This window comes from Stomoxys calcitrans, chromosome 2 (genome assembly GCF_963082655.1).
Source record: "Stomoxys calcitrans chromosome 2, idStoCalc2.1, whole genome shotgun sequence".
NCBI classification, from domain to species: domain Eukaryota; kingdom Metazoa; phylum Arthropoda; class Insecta; order Diptera; family Muscidae; genus Stomoxys; species Stomoxys calcitrans.
In genome coordinates this window covers 174,640,656-174,663,561 of record NC_081553.1, presented here as the reverse complement: position 1 = coordinate 174,663,561, position 22,906 = coordinate 174,640,656, and the positions used below count along the sequence as shown (strand labels likewise).

Sequence of the window (22,906 nt, the reverse complement as noted above, 5' to 3'; positions counted from 1 at the left end):
GCCAGACTTGTTGAACTGGGGATCTGCCAACGCTATATTTGCATGTATCCACCCGTAGACCTGCCAAACGACACGTTTACGTTAAGTAGCTTAAGATGCTTGACTAACTACTCTTCTCATGCATCGGTGGAGAGATTCTATTCGCTAAGAATCAGCACGATTGTGCAATTATGGCTTCAGGATCCCAAGTTGCTGACATCTGCAATGGCTTAAACGTCTACCTCACCAACTTTGCCAATTATTCGTTGCAAGAAGATGTTTTGTTCACTCTGTGGACAGGGGAAAAACGATGTGGAAGGCGATGGCGAGATACTTCATGGGACATTTAGTAAGTAGTAGTAAAACAGTTCAATGCACATTTTAAAAGTGAAAATATATAAAAACTTAGATTCGTGAAAAAGATTGGCAGTCGTGACTACCCTTTTTAATCTACCTTGAAGGTGAGACAACTTTAAGTGATACATATGGCAATACTGTCCAAGTAGCGGTTAGTTGACATCTCATTTGTAATCGGTGTTGAGTACTTGTACTTATGACAACACTTAACAGCCGCCAAAAGAGGACTGCCGGTGTGTTTACTTGTCCATTAGTTTGCAAAAATAGTATAAAATTAGCAATTTATTGGATTTAATAAGTAAGAAGAGAGCTTTCATCAACATGGATTTTAATTCACTGCTTCAACAAGCCCAACGGCTTACAAATGAAACACAAACTTCCGAAGAGCTGCCTCGTGTGGAACGCACAATATCTCAAGTGTTGGAGGCCACCAAAGAATTGCACTCACGAGTCACACAAACTGGAGCCCAAGATATACAAGCGTTAGTAACAATGCATGGGAAATGTATTTGGCAACAATTGACAAATGTTTTTCTTTTTGAATTTTACAGGCACATTTTACTCGGTTCGAAAGGAATAGATTTGCCAAAAATATCGCAGAAACTAGAGTCATTAAATGCTCGCAAAACATTTGAGCCATTGGATCCGATAGCCGATACAGACATTCAAAGCTTCCTGAAGAATGAAAAAGAAAATGCTATATTGTCGGTTATTGAAGAAGTTCACAAAAATGTAAGTTGTATGTTTAAAGAATTGAGGAAGTGCCAAGCACTCAAGCAGATTGCCATGAGGTTCACAGAAAAATGGTGTAGAAAATGTTGTCCACTAGTTCAAACTGGGGGACTATTTTATTACAATACCATTAATTTTCCAGTATGATGCCATGGCTTGCAATACAGGGCAGTGGTTGCCGATGGTAGTGCTGCATCACTTGCCAATGACCGGTCAGTTGTCTAATCTGTAAACAACAAGGAATCTTTGTGTTGTTGTTGTATCCACATTTTCATGTGAAGGTTGCGATACTCGTCAAACTCCTGTAGGTGATCAAGCTCGTTCCGGTGCAAAGGACCGATCGCCGCCGGAACAGTGTTGCCATTGGTTATTTAAAGGCGCCAATAACTCGCCTTGTCATATCGAGCATCATAGGCCTTTGCATTTATGCAAGAGCCGGTGAAGCCCGACCCGCCCGGCAATGAACACCACTTTCCCGTGCAGGGAGGTATCTTTGTGTGCATTCCAGGTGCTACCGACAAGTGACTGGACATTGTTTCTACACCTGATTTTGTCACTCATATAACCTGTGAATTCCAAAAGCTACATGAGAGGTGATAACGACCCATCTTTCTAATTGAGCTCTTCAGTTTGGTGGTTCATCGCGCGCTTCTTTCATTTTACGACCAGGCTCATTTTTGCCCCAAGGGGTACGTAAATAAGCAAAATTCTCGATTTTGGAGTGAAGATCAGCCAGAAGCATTGCGAAAGCTACCAATGCATCCAAAAAAAGTCACAGTTTGGTGCGGTTTATGGACTGGTGGCATCATAGGGCCGTATTTCTTCAAAGATGATACGAATCTTAACGTAACTGTGAACGGTGAGCGCTACCATGAGATGATATCCAACTTTTTTTGCTTAGTTTTTTTTTTCCAAGAGTTTGATTTGCATGACATGTGGTTTCAACAAGACGGTGCCACAGAGCATGTGTAACAATGGACTTATAGAGCGGCGAGTTTGGTTCACGTTCGGAACCGGTCAATTGGTCGCCTAGGTCCTGCGATTTAACGCCAATTTTTTGTGGGGCAATGTTAAAGCTCGTGTTTATACAGACAAGCCCGCTTCAATTGACGCATTGGAAGACAACATTGAAGCATTTATTCGTGCCGATACCAGCCGAAATGTTGGAAAGAGTATGCCAAAATTGGAATTGGATTTGAGGAGCGGTCACGATCAACATTTGCATGAAATAATCTTCAAAAATTAAATTATATGGACCGTACTATTGATTCAAATAACGATTTCATGCATTTTTCTGAATTTTATGTGTTTTTGTTGAAAAACTTTCCGATAGCTCTTAAAAATGTACTCATTATGTTTAAGAAGGGCTTCCATGTAGCCAACCATGGAAGCACTTTTAGCCGATCGAAACTTACTGTAAGGATGACAAGAAGGTTTCTAATATATACGCGTAAAGCAGTCTTTCCAGGGTCTGTAAGACGACATATGAGAGACTTATTGGCGTGTAGTACTTGGACAGGGACTGGGTCGGTGTCTGCGCTTTTGGGATGAATGCTATTCAAACCCCCCTTCATCCTGTCAGCACGTAGTCCACCAACCCGCAGCTTCAAAAAATCACTTAAGTAGTCGTATGGTCCTGCTCTTTGCAACAGGCAGTATGCGATAAGGTCCCGTTGCTTTGTAGGACTAAAACGAATTCACCATTCTGCTATCATGTTATCAACGAGACATTCAGTGTTATATCGAAAAGAATTTAATCTCGATAAATAGATGAATCTATTAGGACTTCAAAACAGTAAAATCTCGCAATTGGTTTATATGAGGCCTATTTGGCCGTTATTAGTTTTAAATTTTCGCATTTTCTGATTTGTTTTAATTTAAAAATTTCTTTTCAGTCATTCCTGAATGCCCAAAAACGAAAATGGGAACACATTAAATCTGATTGGCGACAAGAGAAAATGAAACTTATGAACGCTTTGGTAGGTCCGTCTCAAAACTGGATCGACATTCAGAAATTGCCGGAGCAAACTATAATCAATGAAACATTTGGTACTCGATCGTGTCTGAACAGAATTGTAAGTATAATTGAAATCATCGAAAATTGGCTAGGTTTACTAGCACAATAACTTTTGTTTCTCATGTTCATTAAACTCATAATTTATTCTTTATAGGAAATGGCATATGCTCGCGAAGTGTATGATTACAATGCCATTGTTATTAAAGGTGCTTTTCGTCCCAGCCTTGTACAAAGATTCGCCAAGGTGGCGCAGTCATTTGATGATCCGAAAGTTAATGAGATTTGGGAAATAATGAAATATATGGTTGATGTTACGCCAGTTTCTCGCAATCGTGATCCCATGCAAAGTCGCCAACATATTACACAATTTGTGGATCAGGCCAAAAAGTATTTGGAAAATCGCTATAAACTCTATATGTCCACCATCATTAGTGGCAATCTTAGAGAGGCACAACGTGGAGGAGTTCCCAGTATCTTTAATTTGGTCTCATCATTTGTGGGCTTAACCTTTAATCAGGGAAATTGTTTTGGTCTGCAAGATGCCACCATAGAAGGCAAACCTTTGTGGCCTATGGTTTACTATTGTCTGAGATGTGGCGATTTGCAGTCTGCCTTAAAGTGTATGCAAATGGGAGGGTAAGAATGGAAACAGTTGTTAACTTATATGAAATAATTTTTTCCCCATCTTTAAACTTTAGTGCTGGCCATGAAGATTTCATGCAAGTGCTGGAAGATAAAGTGAACAAACCGGAACAGAAAATCAATTCAAAACTAGAGGGGCAACTTAAATTGCACTACTGCAATAAAATCAAGAACTCTACAGATCCCTACAAGAAAGCGGTAAGCTAAAATTAGGCTATAACGATTGAACGATATAGGACTTTGTGTTTATATCTTAGGTGTATTGTATAATTGCCGGCTGTGATCCCCATGAACAACATTTGGAAGTGGCCAAAACAACTGATGATTTCCTATGGATTCAATTGTCTATATTACGCACCGATGTCACCGAAAATTCGGAAGCTTTGACATATTCCGGTCTGCAAACCATGATATTGGAGAAATATGGCGAGAAGCATTTCAATGCTGGGGAACAACAACATTTGTATTTCCAAGTTTTAGCTTTGACAGGTCAATTTGAGGCAGCAATTGAATTTCTTTCAAGAACTGAGAAATACCGAGTGCATTCTGTTCACATTGCTTTGGCTCTCAATGAAATGTTCCTTATAGCAGGGCCGCGTAATGTACAAGAACCTCTATGTAAGTTTGTTGTGAAAGATAACACAAAATACATTTACAATCTAACATTTGCCATGCTTTTTTTTAGTATCCGTGGATATAGAGGATCCCATACCCATGCGTAGATTGAATATTGCCCGCTTGGTTATGTTGTATGTGAAAAAGTTTGAAATCACCGACCCGGCTGAAGCCTTACAGTACTTCTTTTTCTTGCGTAATCTCAAAGACCCCGAAGGACGCAATCTGTTTTTGGTTTGTGTCAGTGATTTGGCTATAGAATGCAGGGATTATGATTTGATATTTGGTAAAATGATGCCCACAGGTGTACCAGCAGGGTGAGTAAAAAAAAAACTATTTCAAACAATATTTCTGGCTCTACAATGTTTCTGGAAGCCATCGTAGCGCAGAGGTTAGCTTGTCCGTCTATGGTAGCGCAGAGGTTAGCATGTCCGCCTATGACGCTGAATGCCTGAGTTCGAATACTGGCGAGACCTTCAGAAAAATTGTCATTGTTGTAAGCAGACCTTAATGTTGTTGTAGCAGTTTGTTATGTTCCATCTTTGGTCTGCTTGATTCTGTTGAGTTTCCAGATCCAAGAACTCTGCGACTAAGATGGGGTGCGTCCACAGGAATCTGGGTCTGAGTCGATTGGTCTGGAAGGGCAGTGACGTGTGTCGTGTGCTCCCTGGTCACAATCGGTACATACATCTTGCACGTACGCATCAAACCTTGCTCTATAATTTAGCAAGAATTGGTTTGCCGGGGAGGTGAATTTCAATTTTCAGATGCAATGAGAGGCAGTCGTTCTCCAAGGACTACATTCACCCGTTATTTACCGAATCTGCTGCCGTGTCTGCATGAATGTTGTCTAGACCCGCATGATATGCCGCTTGATCTAGAGCTTCTTTTCTAGCGCTGAACCTCACGCTCGAGATCATATAGATCTACCTTAAAGCTTCTGGGCGGTGGATATCTATCCACAAGATGATGATTTGGATGGTCTCTGCGATAACAGCCCAAAAGGTTAGTTATGTTTTCGCTCTAGTAGAATATTTGACTCCTGAGGGAGGTGGTCCACATGACAACTGAGGAGACAGCCCGTCTCAATTCGGAGGGCGGCATTCTGACAGATATGAATATTATTCCACTGCGTGTCTCAGAGCTGAGGAGACTACACTGGCGCAACTTACAGCGGACCTGCCAATTGCTTTGTACGTGGTCAACAAGGTTTCTTTGTCTGCACCCCAAGTGCTGCCAGTAAGTGACTTGAGGACCTTGTTTCTACTTTTGACTTTATCGCAGATTGCTGTGGCATGTGGGGGGAATGTGTAAGAACAGTCAAATGCGATGCCTAGTATTTTGGGACACTTGATGGTCGAAATCATTTCTCCATCGACCATCACAGTCAGCTCGACATTCGCCTCACGCGTATTTGTAGTGAACAATGTGGCTGAAGATTTGGTGGCAGATATTTTCAGATTTCTTGCAGCAAAATATGAGGCAAGTTCGTTGAGGTAGACGTTCAACCTATCGCAGATGTCAACAATGGGTGGGGGCCCGATGCCATGATCGTACAATCGTCCGTATATGATACGATCTCTATATCGTCTGGAGGGGATGGATTGGAGGATAGGTAGAGGTTAAACAGTGTCGGAGATATTACCCCGCCTTGGGGAACTCCCTGTTTCACTCTACGGTGCTTCTTCTTATCCCTAAATTCCACAAATGACTGGCGATCACACAGATAATTTGCGACCCGGTGTTTCAGTCATGGATGGAGGGAAGTGTTGGTGATGTCCTCAAATAATTTGTCATGGCTGACCGTGTCGAATGCCTTCGATAGGTCCAGTGTCACGAGGACCGTCCTATCACATGGCCTGGGCTGATTGAAGCCACGGCAAATGTGTGCGGTGATGACATGCAAAGCAGTTCTTGTGCTATACATGTTGATGCTCGGCGAATGGAAATTTTCCTACGAGGCAAATCTTAAAGTTGGCTACAGGTTGGCTAAACCAACTAGAATGCCATAACTGTATAGTAATTTGAAAAATCGTGAGCTGAGCCTATGTGGCGGTTTTTGGATTAACCTAATCTAACTTTAACCTCCTTTCTTTATTGATTTATTTTTTATCTCATTCCAGCGGTCTATTCCAACAATTCGATTGTGTAGAGTTTGATACTCGTGTTGCAGCTGGCATGGTAGCAGAAGAGTTGGTGCGAAAGGGCATGTTTGAGGATGCCATTAAATTGTTTGACATTGCCAATGTAATGAAAGGTTTTCTATTTATTTTATGAATATTTTTGTAACACTCTCTCACCATTTACAGATGCAATCCCAATCCTTGCGCTATTTATCCCTTATGCTATCGCAAGTGGTTCATCAAAGCTCTAAAAAGGGTTCATTGCGCGAACGTCTTTCCGTATTGGCCAGTGATTTTAGTGAGCGATTACGTGGTAGTCGCATTGAGTGCGAACCTCAAGTTATTGCCACCTTCAATTTGTTAACAGAACTGGTGGCTTTCTTCGATTATTATCATGAACGCAAATATCAAATTGCCCTCGAAGTTTTGGCCAATACCAAGCTGGTGCCAATGTCCATGAACGATTTGGAAGAATGCATTAGTAATTTCAAACGTTTGGGTGGCGAAATTTGTAAAGTTTATCCCGACATACTTTTGGCGGCAATGGATATATTATTTTCTCAGTATAAGGCCATAAAGGGAAAGGATACAGTGATGTTAGACACTGGGCGGGATAGTGTAAGTGTTTGGAAATTTAAAAGTTGCAGTTTAATAAACATTAATTAATTATTTCTTTCTTTTATAGCAATTGCAACACTTGCGACAGAAGGCCAAAGCCCTTACGAACATGGCGGCAACTGTTCCCTATCGCATGCCAGGCGATACAAACAAAAGACTGGTGCAAACAGAAATTTTAATGCATTAGTTTTAAGATTGTGTTTTATAAGAAAGTTTTCCAATAAATTTGTGTTACAAAGAAACAACCTAAAGTATGGAATCAAAGCCATAGCTGTTCATGCTGGTTAAAGTATTTAAAAAGCAAGCCTGAATTCTAATTGAAAAATCGGTATATATGACGACTTTAATCCCATGGCAGCCGGTTGTACGTACCGAATTGACCCGATGGATTCCTTCATCGGCAAGGGCTGTCGCCTCAGAGCACAACAAACAGCAACAACAACAATATTTCATGCCGGCTGGTTTTGCATTATTCCGATGTTGGCTTCATTGGCCAGCTTCTGACGCACCATTGTTACGTGTTGTCAATCTTATCGTCCTGAGAGAGATACGACCTGAAGTATAGACATGTACTTGTGTGCCATGTTAGTGACCCATATTAGGAATGAAGAGCGGTAGCAGACTAGTCTGAAACTTTCGAGATAAACCTATACAAATTTTTATATTAACGGCAGCGGTTGGTCAAATACCTGAAGTGAGGACGACAAATGCCCCAAAATTAGGAAAATTGATCTAAAAATCAATGGGGTGCTTAATAAAAATTATTCGATTACTCAAAGAATTGTATATTAAGTGCCGGCAGAGTTTACGGGAACCCCAGAAAGAGAAACTGGAACTGCAACGCTGAGAGCGTAGGCGCATAGCTTAGGACTATAAAAGATCCACATTTGGTTGTTGTTGTTGTAGCAGTCTGTTATACACTGAGGCGGCAGCCCTTGCCGATGAAGAACTCTATCGGGTCAATCCGGTACGTACAATCGGCTGCCATGAGATTGATGGTAAGAACGAGCTTAAATTGATTGCAAACCTTCTGGCAGGAACAAACTTGCGTAGTCTAGTGAAACGGAGACATGAGGAGGCTTAGACTGACAACAAGGTAGTACTAAAGCAGGGCGAATATAACTAAACTGCGAGGGGACTGGGACCTGAGCGAGTCCAAATCGGCCTAGAGTGCCTACGTATCGGTCTTGGGGGGTGGGCGAGTTCCCAAGTTTCCACAAGGCGCTCTCTAAGCGCCAGAAAATCCTTGGTAGCATTCTAAAAGATGACGGGTCTTCGACTAAGTTAAGCTTTAAGCCTCAAGCTACTTCTGCAACTCATATACCTGGATGTTTAGAAGTATTGGATCTGACATAACAAAGTGCCAAGGCACTGTCCATGGCTGAGGAGATGAAGACGGAGGGGAAGATAATTTGAACCGTGAATTCGTTTGAACCCTACAAGTCTTCTAGGGTGATTTTTATCGCGGAAGTGGAGAAACCAAACCGCATCCTGCCCAAGGACTACAGGTCAATTTGACTCTCATTCTTCATTTTTCTTGAGAGACTAATTGACGCGTAAATTAGAATTCCCTACTCTTCAATGGTATTCGTTGGAGCACCACTAGTATTCCAGGGTGATTTTTATCGCAGAAGTAGATAAACATGCTGCCCAAGGACTACAAGTCAATTTGTCTCTCATCCTTCGTCTTCCTGGAGAGACTAATTGACGCATAAATTAGAATTCCCTACCGTTCACTGGTATTAAACTATAAGCATGCTTTCACTAAGGGTCGGTCGATTGATAGTGAATTTTTGGATAGCCGACATCGCTTTGGGCGCCTTCTTGGACATAGAAGGGCTTTTAATAACAGTCTATACATGACTTTGGTGCACATGCAATCCTGATGATTTGAATTAATACGACAATTGTGACCAGGAGATAACCGCTTTGTGACTTTTGTTAATTTTAAAGACTTTCCAGAAAAAGATGGCGAAGGTCGTTGTCTTGCCTATGTGTCCAATCCCATGACAGCCGGTTGTACATACCGGATTGACCCCGTGCCAGGATATCCACCACACTGACTGTTACTTTGAGGTGTGAATACCACACAGGCTGTTACTTTGAGGTGTGAATACCACACGGGCTGTTATTTTGAGGTCTGATCTGTGTGGTGCCCATAGCTGTTACGAGAAGCTTAGCTGCGAGCTACCGGGCACGTCCACAGGTTGCAGATAGTAGAATGCTTCATACGAACTAGCTGCAAAGGCAGTCGCGGACAAACAGCGGCATCGAGTGGATAGTTTCAGTGAGTGACTGGGCGGCACCCACCGACTCTTGCATAATACGGAGTGCCTATGATCCTCGATATGACAAGGCGAGTTATTGGCGCCTTAATGGCCATCATGTTCCCGCGGCGATCGGTCCTTTGGAGGATCGCCACCACCACCACATGCAAATGTGGCTACAACAACAACATGGTGGGTAGCTGTTTCCTTTCTACTATTATTAACCTCGTTCAGGGGGTATTGAGTAAGCTGTCTGGATTGGGAACGCCCAACGGACTGGTACTTTTTAACGGAGGAGAAACTGGATTTTTCCGCAGGCCCAGCATTTGGGCATTTTTGGACGTCTTGACCAGAAAAAAATTTGGAGAACGAACGAAGGAGGAGTGCACCCAGGGATGCGCTGAATTCCAGTCTCCATTTTATGCCTTTGTACCTGCATGGTGCAACTGAGGAAGTCGGGAATCTATGCGGCGCGGCCTTGTCGTACAAGAGCGGAATGTCACGTTATACGTAGACTGTTCAGACATGTCTGCTTATGACGGTGAACACCTGGTTTCGAATCCAGGCGAAAACATCAAAAAATTTTCTAAGCGGTGAGTTATCGCCCGATTGCTGGCGACATTTCGATCCTCGTCAAGCTCCTGTAGGTGAGCAAGCTCATTCCCGTTCAAAGGACCGATCGGCGCGCGAACAAGGTTGTCATTGGTTATTTAAAGACGCTAATAACTCGCCTTGCCATATCGAACATCATAGGCAATCAGTATTTGTGCAAGAGCCCGTGACGCCCGGCCTCTCACTGGACTCTCCGCTCGATAACGCTGATTGTCCGCGACTGCCGTTGCAGCAACTCCCTTTGGAACATTCCACTATTCGCAACCTGTGGACGTGCCCGATAGCTCGCAGTTAAGTTTCTCGTGACAGCAATGAATACCACACAGATCGGACCTCAATGAGCATACTTATTCCGGTCCATAGGACCAATCGCCGCGGGAACGTTATGGAAATTGGTTATTTGAAGGCGCGAATAACTCGCCTTTTCATATCGAGTACACAGGCACTCAGTATTTAAGTAAGAGGTGGTCCATCCGGCCACGCAAAATCACTGAATTTGATGCTACTCCGTATACGAATCATTCCACAGCTCCCACAACCTGTGCACTGTAGCTCTCTCTTCGTGATGGCGATGAACACCACAAATGTCGGAGCTCAGAGTTCCAACCCGTGTGCTGCTCATAGTTATACCATGTCGGAGTACCGTTATTGATGGGACTAGAAGGAGTTTAATTCTTTGTATGAGCGGACTACAAGTGGTAGAAGTTACAGATGGCAAAAGCAGCGCTAAGGAGTCAAAAGCGCTGGGACCAGCCGAAATGTTTACACTAAAGATCCTAAAGAGTTTGGATATAATGGGATCTGCAATTTTTAATAGCTCTTACTGTTCCTTATGATTGGAAAATAGGCAGAGTGATCCCGCTTCTTATGTCAGAAAAGGATTTGAGGGAGAATCATGCAGGCCGAAACATTTGATCATTTTTAAAGGTCTCAATTTTGCCATAGGCAAATGCAAATTTGCCCATGAACAGTTTAAGATCAATGATAAAAGGCCAAGTTCGAAAGGTGTGCCTCAGATTGACATCTCTTTGTGAAATACTCTTCGCCAGGATTCGAACGCAAGTGCTCAACGTCATGGGTGGACATGCTAACCTCCGTGCTACAGTCGCATGTTATTATCATTAAAAAAGTGGTACAGACTTGACAATCTGACGCGGCAGCAGATGCAGATTATTGGATCGATCTCTGGGGCATAGAAACGCCAGCCATGGGACTGCCTCAGGACGGTTCTCATTACACTTCACCTATCCAAGGCTTTCGATAGGGTTTGTCATGCTAGACTTCAGGCCTAACACGTTGGATCGCCAATTATTTTTATTGTCGCCAGTCCTATTAAAGCAGCATTTACTGTTTGTTATCGTTTTGTTACCCAAAGAGCTGTCGGAAACCACCATCCAGAGAGGTTCAGTGCTAAGAAACACAATATCATGTACAATGATTGGCACACTAACAAATTTCAGCAGTTTTGTGCAATCCCATTGGCTTATGTTATTGTGGATGTACAAGAAATGACACACCCAACATTAACTTTCTGTAATTCTCACATAAACTTAAAGGCAGACATATTATGCAGCCATTAAATCTATGTTGAACGTATTCATGAATTGAATCGCCTCGACCGGCGCAGATATCTTAACGAGATGACTGAACAGATTAAATCTCACCTGAACAGTTCAAACTCACCGGGCCACAGAAATATCCCAGGCAATTGCAGAGCAGACAAGCTTGCTGAGACATGGAACTATTTTATACATTCCAGGCTAGAACAGCGTAGCTGCAGTTAGTTATAATAAAGTCCTCAGTTATAGTGTTCGTCATGACAGGATACTGTCTGATCGGAAAATATGCTGATAGACAGAAGGTTGAAAGTACCAACTTGCAGACTGCCACATGAACTAACCATGCCAAAGCATGCAGCACCATTGCTATCACCCGAAATTAATATCTGCCAAACAGGCACAGTCAAAGCAGAAAAATTGTCCGCCATAACAACTAGTGTATGTACTTGTAATATTCCATGAGCCATATACACTGCAAGTTTTAAAATACATGACACTAATAAACATAGAAACCTACTTACCCTTATGTATTGCAAAGCGATAGTTTTTGGCTTAAACTCAGTTTCATGGTTTTAATTACACATCCATTTTTCAGCTATGCTCCATAATAGGGCTTTGTTCTTTTATTTTTAAATAACTGTTCTTATTTTATACAGACCGCCATATCCTAGACGCTTTTATATATGGCAATAATGCTCATTCACAATAATCTATTACACAGCCAACGTTACTTACACTAAAGCCGTTAAGTTTTATGTACGTCGGCATCGTAATATTCACTTAATATATGTTTGTTGCGGTTTTTGGAAATCAGACAGACGTATATTTTTTGTTTATCTCAGAAAAAATTTAATAAATCATAAATTTTACGAAGACACATAACTAACAGGCATCTAAATTGCAGTTTTTGCATATATGATGCCTGGCTCGATACCCCACGACATGGATTGTGGTGTCGCTGAGGTGGAGATTTCAACATCTCAAAATCATTCGAAAGCTGGAAATACCAACAACATGAGCGCGCAAACAAGCGCTAACAAGAGGCAGCATGGAGAAATTGGAGTGAGTCCAAATGATTTGGAAGCCAATGAACTTCGAGAAAGATTAAAGAAACATAAACAGACGGACGACAACCCATTCGGCATTTTAAGTGTCCTTTCTCAAGTAGATTTTACTTCGACATCTAGTTCATCAACTCAAGTCACCCAGGGTGGCAGTGGCATTAAAAACAACAACAACGATAGCGGTGAAACAACATCAAGATGGTGCCCACCAATTTTTATTTTCAACGTCAACATTAAGGCGCTTGTCGATACCTTAAGGCAAACTATACCTAAGTTTTCATTCAAGGTAAAAAATATGAATAAGAATAAAAGTAAAATATTTTTTTCTGATCCGTCCGTTCACTCTTCAATGATGGCCCTTTTGAGAGAAAAGGGCATCCATTCTTATTCATTTACACCAAAGGAGTTGAAACAGCCTTCCTTTATTCTAAGAGGTCTTACGGCTGACACTGAAATAAAGGATATAAAAGAGGAGTTAGATGAAATTATTCCAGACACTGTGGCAAATGTTGCAATGTACAAGACACAAAGGAACAGTAATACTGGCCTGTTTTTAGTATCTCTATTTCCTGGTAAGAACCTCTCAGATATTTCTGGTATCAGAGGCTTGCTGAGTCAGATAGTCTCCTGGGAAAAGCCGAGGAGAACAGATTCGGAAATACAATGCCGGCGGTGTCAACGCTGGGGCCACATTGCAAAGAATTGCAATTCAATGTACAAATGCGTCAAGTGTGATCAGAAGCACGAGCCCGGGGAATGTCAGCGCACTAGAGAGGACTCCTCAGACCCTTATTGCACCAACTGTGGTGAGGTGGGCCATCCCGCTAACTGGCGGGGGTGCCCAACATATAGGAAATATGTTGCTGCTCGTCGGCAAAGAGTAGCTAAGGCAATTGAGGAGAGGTCTCTTGCTAAGAATAACGTTAATAGAGCTGTAGGCTTATCTATGGTGACACCAGGCCATACATTCTCCAATCTATTTCATACGCGTCCTGCGCAGCTCAATGCTCAGCCACAAAAACCTCCTGTCATTGATCAATTTCTGAAATTAGCTTCCATATTTCTGGAATCTGAAGAGTTGACTCTGGAGCAGGAGATCAACATTTTTTTATCTGGATATCCAACAATGCCAAAGACTGAGGCCAAGAATGAATTTTTGCGCCTGTTGAATAAAATTCGAATTAATTATGGACCATAGGTTCATAAAATTTTTGACTTACAACGTAAGATCTCTGGTGGATGCTAGTCGCCAGATAGATCTCAAAAACTGCCTGCATCGTAATAGAATTGATTTTGGTTTCATTCAAGAATGTCACCTGAAAGGAAATAGAAAAGCAAAATTAGATGGATACAATTATGTCTATAATAACTCCTCGGTTGGTGTTGCAGTTGCTATTAAGAATAATATACAATTTAATCGTATATTTTTAAATGATGTTGGAATAAGTACTGCGTTAGTACAGATTGAATTTGCCAACGATGACACCCGTAGAAAGATTTTGATTGGTTCAATTTACGTGCCCTGCAATTATCCACCTCAAAGATTTGAGGCTGATCTGAACAAACTGCTACAACTTTGTGGAAATTTTGATGGTTTCATATTGGGAGGTGATATGAACTCGAAAAGTCCTATATGGGGTGATTTACTCGAAAATTTAAATGGAAAGTTGTTACGAAAGTGGCTCGAAGATAATAGCCTTGATGTTTATCGATTATGTGACTCAGTGCCTTCTTACCCAAATGGCGCCTCATACCTGGACCACTTTTTGGTCAGCCCACACCTGATTAATAGAACTGCACCAAATTTCCACATCGAAACATTGCCTTCTTTCTCGGATCACTTTCCGATTAAATTTTCTCTCCGGGTTGATCAACCAGAACTCCTTTTGAGGTCTCCAAGAACATATACTTCTTATAAGGACACGAACTGGCCCAGCTTTATCCAAGAATTGGACTCTGCATCTTGCCGCATTATGCCACTCTCCAACTCCAACCTTAGGAATGACGAAATCGATATTTTGATAAATGATTTCAAAACATCTTTTCACTCTATTCATAATGCCCACTCAAAGCAAAGTACTTTTCAAGAAAATAAATTCCCCCTTTCGGATAAAACAAGGAAATTATATAAAATTAAACAGCGTTGGCAGAAAGAGCTTAAAAAAATATTCCACCGCACGGGAAACCGAATAAGTAGTGAATATACTGTATTGTCTAAGCAGATACAACTGATAAAAATTATTATCAAAGAATCAGTCAACATTGAGCAAGCGAATCATTTCAATAAAAGGTTGCAGAATATTAAACCTGGTCCATCCGCTTTTAAACAAATCTATCAAATAACTGGTAAAGTTAAATCACCGTTCTGCCAACAAATCATCCAGAACGACAACATACTCACCAATAGTTCCGATATCACACGCCACTTCCAAGAATTCTACTCAGAGACATTTCGCCAAAGACTACCTCATAATCCAGTTGCTGATTTGCAGCTGAGAATAGATAATTGTATAAATGTTACTCCTCTCCATATTTATACATTTAGTGATGAGTTCAATGCGTTGCATAATCATGATAATTTCCATTTCACGAACCCTGGAAAGATCAGGGACATTATCCAACGTACAAATAATAAGAAATCAAGTGGCTTAGATGGAGTTTCTAACTTTCTATTGAAAAAACTTCCCGACTCAACTATAAATCTGTTCACATTTATTTTTAATCATTGCATCAATAACGGATACTTTCCTTCAGATTGGAAAGTTGCAAAGATACTCCCTATCAAGAAGAAGCCTGACTGCAAGACCCCATCCGATTATCGTCCGATTTCCCTTCTGTCCAACATTGGGAAAGTGTTTGAAAACGTCCTAAGGGAAAAAGTTGAAAATGGTTATCTTATTGAACCTATACCACAATACCAGTTTGGCTTCAGGAAAACCCATTCCACCCAGCATGCACTATTGAAATTCCACAACGATATCATCGTCAATCTGCGTAACCAATGCTGCACTGTTGCTATATCACTCGACATAGAAAAGGCTTTTGACTCAGTTTATCACCCAGGTATCATCTATAAGCTTGTCCAGTTGGACACTGATCCATACATTGTGAAAATATTGGCTAGTTACTTCACAAACAGAAGATTTTGTGTAGACATACAGGGTACAACGTCCGCCTTTGGGGCCGTTGGTAGTGGCGTCCCACAAGGAAGTGTATTGGCACCATATCTTTTTAATATATTTTTACATGACTTCCCACACACATCACAGGACTCACAGGCAATTTTATACGCGGATGATTGTCTTATTTATGCCCATGACAAATCCCCTGAAATTGCTCTTGGAAAAGCATCGGTACACCTCGGACTCATTAATGAGTATTATAATACTTGGGGCATTAAAATAAACGCAACCAAATCCCGAGCAATATGCATTAGGAACGCCTCTGGTAAATGTCCAAGATATGTGGTACCCCAGAGTAAAACACTTAACCTTACCCTTAATAGTGTCACGATTCCTGTTGAGTCCAGAATAAAATACCTCGGAGTGACATTTGACAAGATGTTGAAGTTCAACTTGCATGCCAGAGAAGTTCTACAAAAGGCGAAGAGAATTTTAGGTTCTTTTTCTTATATCCTAAACAGTAAATACTTACCTCAGTCTACAAAGTTACTGTTGTATAAGGTGGCTATAAGACCGGTACTCGCCTATGGTTTCCAAATCTGGTTCACAATTTCCCCTACTGTGGCAAAGGAGTTGGAAATATTTGAGAGGAAAATCCTGAGGAAATGTGTAAATAAATTTTATGTAAATCGCACTAAAAGATATGCTAACACTTACATTTATGATAAATCTGGCATTGAACCACTATGTGCGTATGGTTTCAAGCTTCAAGAAAAGTTTATTCAAGGGTTAGCCGAACATGAGAATGACCTAATGAGAGAAATTTATGAATTGGAGGAGAATTCAACATGGGCTGATTCAGCTTACCTTTCTCCTGTTGCAATAATAAATGAAAACAATGACAACGCTTCAGCCCGCCTCGACACTCCTGAATTTTTCAAGAAAACAATAATAGGATCACACCGTGGATGAGAGAAGAGAAGAAAAATATCTAGGAATATTAAATTATTTTAGTTATACGTGTATATTTATATCTAAATGTATTTTAAATACTTACAATGAGCTTGCTCAATTCGTTTAACCACCGTCTTAACACTACAACCCATATATAAAACGTGCTAATGAATACGCTATTTACACACATGTATATATACATACGCAACTGTGATATTTACATTTCCATTAATTAAAGGGCTAGTCCATTTCATTCTGTTAGTTACGGTTTTAACAGAAATTGTTATTTCGTTGTATTTGTTATCTAGTTATAAGTAAAGTAAATTATTATTTTAACAGACTCTCTTTGCTCTGTACGTAACAGTAAAGGCCGAGAGCAAGCCTTTTTCATATTCCATTTTATTTTGATATTCGTATCCATATGTATACATTTCACTGTCAAGCACGTAGCCATTATTCATTCATCGTGTATTAGAACGAGACAATAATAGTTCTAAATGTTATTTTAAACGTAATCGATAAGTCATTTCAAATGTAATCGAAAAAGAAGAAGACTCAAATAAACACACTTAATCACTTAATCACTTGTTGCGGTTTTTGTTTTGATTTGTTTTTGTCTTATAGACAAACGTTGACAATTGGGAATTGTAGAGCAGACAAGCTTGCGAGACAAGGAACTATCTTATACATTCCTGGCTAGAGCAGCGTTTCTGTAGTTGGCTATAATCGAGTCCTCAGTCATTGTGTTCGTCATGACAGAACACTGTCTGATCGGCAAGTAACAACATGCAGATTGCCACATAGACTTAATCATGGAAAAGCATGCAGAGCCATTGCTGTCAGCCAAAAATTAAAATCTGCCGGAGTCATAATCAGAAAAGTTGTCCACCATAACAACTAGTGTATGTATTTGTAAAAACTTGTAATATTCCATGAGCCATATACACTGCAAGTTTTAAAATACATGACAATAATAAACATAGAAACCTACTTACCCTTATGTATTGCAAAGCGATAGTTTTTGGCTTAAACTCAGTTTCAAGGTTTTAATTACACATCCATTTCTCAGCTATGCTCCATAATAGGGCTTTGTTCTTTTATTTTTGAATAACTGTTCTTATTTCGTACAGACCGCCATATCCTAGACGCTTTTAAATATGGCAACAATGATCATTCACAATAATCTATAACACAGCCAATGTTACTTACATTGAAGCCGTTAAGTTTTATGTACGTCGGCAACGTGATGTGCACTACACATATGTTTTGTTGCGGTTTTTGGTTTGATTTGTTTTTGGTCTTGCAGACAACCGTTGACAATTGGGAATTGTAGAGCAAACAAGCTTGTGAGACAAGGAACTATCTTATACATTCCAGGTTAGAGCAGTGATTCTGTAGTTGGCTATTATAGAGTCCTCAGTCATTGTGTTCGTCATGAGAGGACACAGATCGGTTGTAAGTGACAACTTGCAGATTGCCACAAAGACCTAATCATGGAAAAGCATGCAGCACCATTGTTGCCAGCCAAAAATTAAAATCAACCAAAGTCACAATCAGAAAAATTGCCAACCATAACAACTAGCGTATGTACTTGTAAAAACTTGCAATATTTCATGAGCCATATACACTGCAAGTTTTAATATACATGATAATAATAAACATAGGAACCTACTTACCCTTATGTATTGCAAAGCGATAGTTTTTGACTTAAACTTAGTTTCAAGGTTTTAATTACACATCCATTTCTCATCTATGCTCAATAATCAGGGGTTTTCCTTTATTTTTGAATAACTGTTATTATTTTTTACAGACCGCCATATGCTAGAAGCTGTTAAATATGGCAATAATGCTCATTCACAATAATCTATTACACAGCCAATGTTACATACATTGAAGCCGTTAAGTTTTCAGTACGTCGGCATCGTGATTTGCACTAAACATATGTTTTGTTGCGGTTTTTAGTTTGATTTGTTTTTGTCTTGCAAACAAACGTTGACAAATTTGCTAATTTTACAAACAAATACAACGTATTGTAAATAGTTTGGAACGGCTGCGAATACAGTACTTCGGAAATGATACATGACATTATATTGTCATGCATTAACTTGCACAGTGACCAATTGCCCATTGAAGAATTTCTTGTATCCGAAGCTGTAAGCAAATATTTTCATCCATGCGAAAGAAATATCCTGGAGGATATTATAAAGATAATAAATCTTTTGAGAGACATAGCCAGATTTGTCCAAATCTACAGTGGGAATCGGAATGCAACTTTGAATACTAGTGTCTTTGATACAGATGAGCCGCTGCAGAATGGTCTTTATCTTAAGGCATTCTGTAATGGAATGTCAGAAGTTTTGGATGGTTATTTGCATGATGTTGCCGACTTGGAACGCAAATATTTAATACAACCCAATCAGTCGTTGATGTTTGTCTATCAGAAGCTGCAGGAATACGAGCCTCTGGCTTTGTACTTGTCCTCATTGATTCGAGGAGTTTGCTCCCAAAGGCTGCATGGATGTGCCATTATTCAATATTTGCAACAGCATTCTCTGCACGGAGATGCCCGGGCCATTAAAGCTGTGCGCTTGATACAGGCGAAGGTTAATGTAATTTTTCTCAAGCAATTGACCCATTGGATTTTGTATGCCAAGCTGCAAGACTCCTATGGGGAATTTTTTATACAATGCTCTGAGGGTGATGGCAACAGCACTTTGGAAAGCGATAAAGCTACCACAACCGGTAGGACTTGGAATTCGGAAGCTGCTTGCTATGCTGATATATGGCGCTATGAAGTTTGCTATGAACTTTTGCCTTCATACCTGTCCTTTGTGTGGGCCGAGAAGGTTCTGTTCATTGGCCAGACCGTTTTGATATTCAAAGTCGACACAGACAAGCTGACAAAGAAATGCCATATTTGGAATACAACTGAAAATGATTTTCTTGACCACAAGCAGACGTTTTGGAATGATAAGGAACATGTTTATTTTGCCAAGATTCAGGCTTTGCACCAGGATGAAGAGTTGATTGTGTCCCACTATGAAAGTGTCATAGATGAGCTCAAGTGCTATGTGACAACCCGTTTGTCCGAAATAGCCGTCAATCAGGCAGATTTGGTCAAACAACTAAAGCTGTTGAAGGACTTCTTTCTACTGGGACGGGGTGAATTGTTTTTGGAGTATATACGTCAGATATACATTATCGACAAGGAAAAAGAGAATGCAAATAAAATGAGAGATTTTGTTAAAGCCTTTGAGTCAGCTGCCCATAGCATAGGCGTGGGAGAGGAGCTGGATCAGTTTTCGGTTAGCATGCCCAAGGCCCATGCGGATTCCGAAGAGTCACTCGAGTTTGGCTACTTGCAACTCATTCAACTACAGTACAAAATTAACTGGCCCCTGCATTTGCTCTTTTCACCCAAAGTCCTGGAACGCTATAATGTGCTATTTCGTTTCCTTATTTTGATTAAAAAAATGCAATACGATCTGCATATGATATGGACCAAGTCTTCTAGAAAGTCCAAGCTGAAATTCGACCATTCGGTCAAGGTCATGCTGTTGCGCAATGAGCTCATGTTCTTCGTGGATAATCTTCAGTATTACATACAAGCCGATGTTCTAGACAGCCAATTCAGTATTCTGCTAAACACCGTTCTGAATGAAGCCGACTTTGAGCAAATTCAACGGGCCCACAGCGTATTTCAAGCCAATATATTGTCGCTTTGCTTTCTGCAAACAGATGCCGAGGACATAAGCAGGACAAATGTTTTGCAGACATCGGCAACTTTAAATTCCAACAATCCCGTCTATTTGATTATCAACGAAGTTTTTCACATTTGCAATGATTTCTGCGCAGCCATTGATAATGAGAGGGGGGCAGAGACGACTGCGATTGATCAGATCGCCGATCGATTGGGTGAACGTTTTGGCAGTCTAGTTCAGCAGTTAATTAATCTCTTGGTAGGCCTTAAGTCTGCACCCAGCACGGCACCATTGTCTCAACTACTACTGCGCTTGGATTATAATCATTGGTTTAGCAACAAAAAAATGGACACACCCAGAATCTCTTAATTTAACCCTTTTTTCAAATGCCATTCTTTTTCTATCACTTTGTTCGTTTGATTTAAAATCGCCGTTTTTATACTTAAAAAATAAACAAAAGAATTGTTCATGAATTGTATGATTTGTTTAAAACATTACGGTCCTCGTTTCAGACGAATACTAGTTTTTATACCCTCAACCATAGGATGGGGGTATACTAATTTCGTCATTCCGTTTGTAACTCCCCGAAATATTCGTGTAAGACCCCATAATGTCTATATATTCTTGATCGTCCGTCCGTCTGCTTGTTCGTCCGTCTGTCTGTCCGTTCGTCTGCCGCACAGTAACTTTCGAAATTTCGAGTAAAGCTAGCCGCTTCAAGTTTTGCACAAATACTTCTTGATTGTGTAGGTCGGTTGGGATTGTAAATGTGCCATATCGGTCCATGTTTCAATATAGCTGCCATAATACCGTCATATCTGGCCGGCTGTTAACAGCTGTTCGCGTGAGACCACCTTTGTAAAGCCGCTTTGGCGTGGTCCATGCCAAAAAATATGCCAAAAGTCTGCTCTTTTAATTTTTCCATACAGTACTATTTGGTACCAATAACAAATATGGGGCAATAACTTCAATTTTAACATTGATTGTCGCTACCGAACTGTTTATGAAACTTCGTAGTATGTGGAACAATCAGCATTCGGTTGGCAATAAAATTGGTTGAGGCAACGAATCTGTTTTCTGTGTGCAGTGTATACCGAAGATGGACCGAATCGGTCTATAAATTGATATAGCCCCCAGACAAACCGATATCTGGATTTGACTTCTTAAGCTCCTATAAGCCGTCAGATATGGCTGAAAACAAAGACTTCTGGTATGACTCATTGATCTCCTAGAGGATTCAATTTTCCCCTAAGTTGGCTGAATTACGACACAAAGATTTTTGCTATAACTTCTAGCGTTTGTGACAAGTATGAATCGGAATCGGTCTATATAATGATATAGGCCCCTTAAATACCGATTCTCCGATATGGCTACTGGAGATCATGCAAGCGGCAACCAATTTCCGAATTGATTGTTGTAAATCAATTCAAATACGAACTTTTAATATAGGCAAATTTTAGCGGAATCCATGTTGGTGGGTACCCAAGATTCAGTCCGGCCGAATTAGCATGTTTTTACTTGTTTTGTTATCAAGGTGGACGTCGCATTTGTTATCTAATCATCACAAAAATTCAATCATCACCAACATATCAGCTTTTAAGACTAAAGTAAACGCTATGAACTTTGTTAAAATTGTTCAGATTTAGATATAGCTCCTATACATATATATCGCCCGATTTACACATATGAGGACATAGTGACCACAATTTGCAACTGATTTTGGTATGGAATATGTTATTATCCATCTGCTGTGCTGAATATATTTGGATATAGCTCCCATATAGAGCTACTACCCCATGGGCGGGCTTTGTCATTGAAAACCGGAAAGTCAATTTGATTTAAGACCCATAACTCCCGAGCAAAGTTTCTTAAAATTCGTCGTACTTTCCGATTTCCATAAGCCTTTTGTCGATTTAAAAATTTAACCGCCCTTATAAACATCTGACAGTTTTTATATCCTCCACCATAGGATGGGGAGTATACTAATTTCGTCAATCGGTTTGTAACTACTCGAAACATTCGTCTGAGACCCCATAACGTATTAATATTCTTGATCGTCGTGACATTTTATGTCGATCTAGCCATGTCCGTCCGTCCGTCTGTCCGTCCGTCCGTCTGTCCGTCCGTCTGTCTGTCGAAAGCACGCTAACTTCCGAAGTAGTAAGGCTAGCCGCTTGAAATTTTGCACAAATACATCTTATTAGTGTAGGTCGGTTGGTATTGTAAATGGGCCATGTCGGTCCATATTATGATATAGCCGCCATATAAACCGATCTTGGGTCTTGACTTCTTAAACCTCTAGAGGGCGCAATTCTCATCCGATTTGACTGAAATTTTGCACATAGTGTTTTAGTATCACTTCTAACAACTGTGCTAAGTATGGTTGAAATCGGTCTGTAACCTGGTATAGCTGTCATATAAACCGATCTTGGGTCTTGAGTTCTCGAGCCTCTAGAGTACGCAATTCTTATCCGATTGGAATGAAATTTTGCACGACGTGTTTTGTTATGATGTCCAACAACTGTGCCAAGTATGGTTTAAATC

General features: G+C 40.5%; 2 protein-coding genes across 2 annotated transcripts; both read left to right on the top strand.

The window, feature by feature from the left end:
• Positions 1 to 529: 529 nt before the first annotated feature.
• LOC106093695 (nuclear pore complex protein Nup93-1) lies at positions 530 to 7,353 on the top strand. The gene is made up of 10 exons (XM_013260815.2): positions 530 to 818; positions 888 to 1,068; positions 2,964 to 3,143; positions 3,240 to 3,721; positions 3,784 to 3,925; positions 3,985 to 4,345; positions 4,413 to 4,659; positions 6,466 to 6,589; positions 6,652 to 7,083; positions 7,151 to 7,353. Exons 1-10 carry the CDS (start codon positions 658 to 660, stop codon positions 7,268 to 7,270), a joined length of 2,430 nt encoding a protein of 809 aa, XP_013116269.1. The 5' UTR covers positions 530 to 657; the 3' UTR covers positions 7,271 to 7,353.
• Positions 7,354 to 18,610: 11,257 nt separating this feature from the next.
• On the top strand, positions 18,611 to 20,835 carry LOC106093696 (gamma-tubulin complex component 4 homolog). The gene has a single exon (XM_013260816.2). The coding sequence runs from the start codon at positions 18,734 to 18,736 to the stop codon at positions 20,729 to 20,731; it is 1,998 nt and encodes a 665-aa protein (XP_013116270.2). The 5' UTR covers positions 18,611 to 18,733; the 3' UTR covers positions 20,732 to 20,835.
• The last annotated feature ends 2,071 nt before the right edge of the window (positions 20,836 to 22,906 follow it).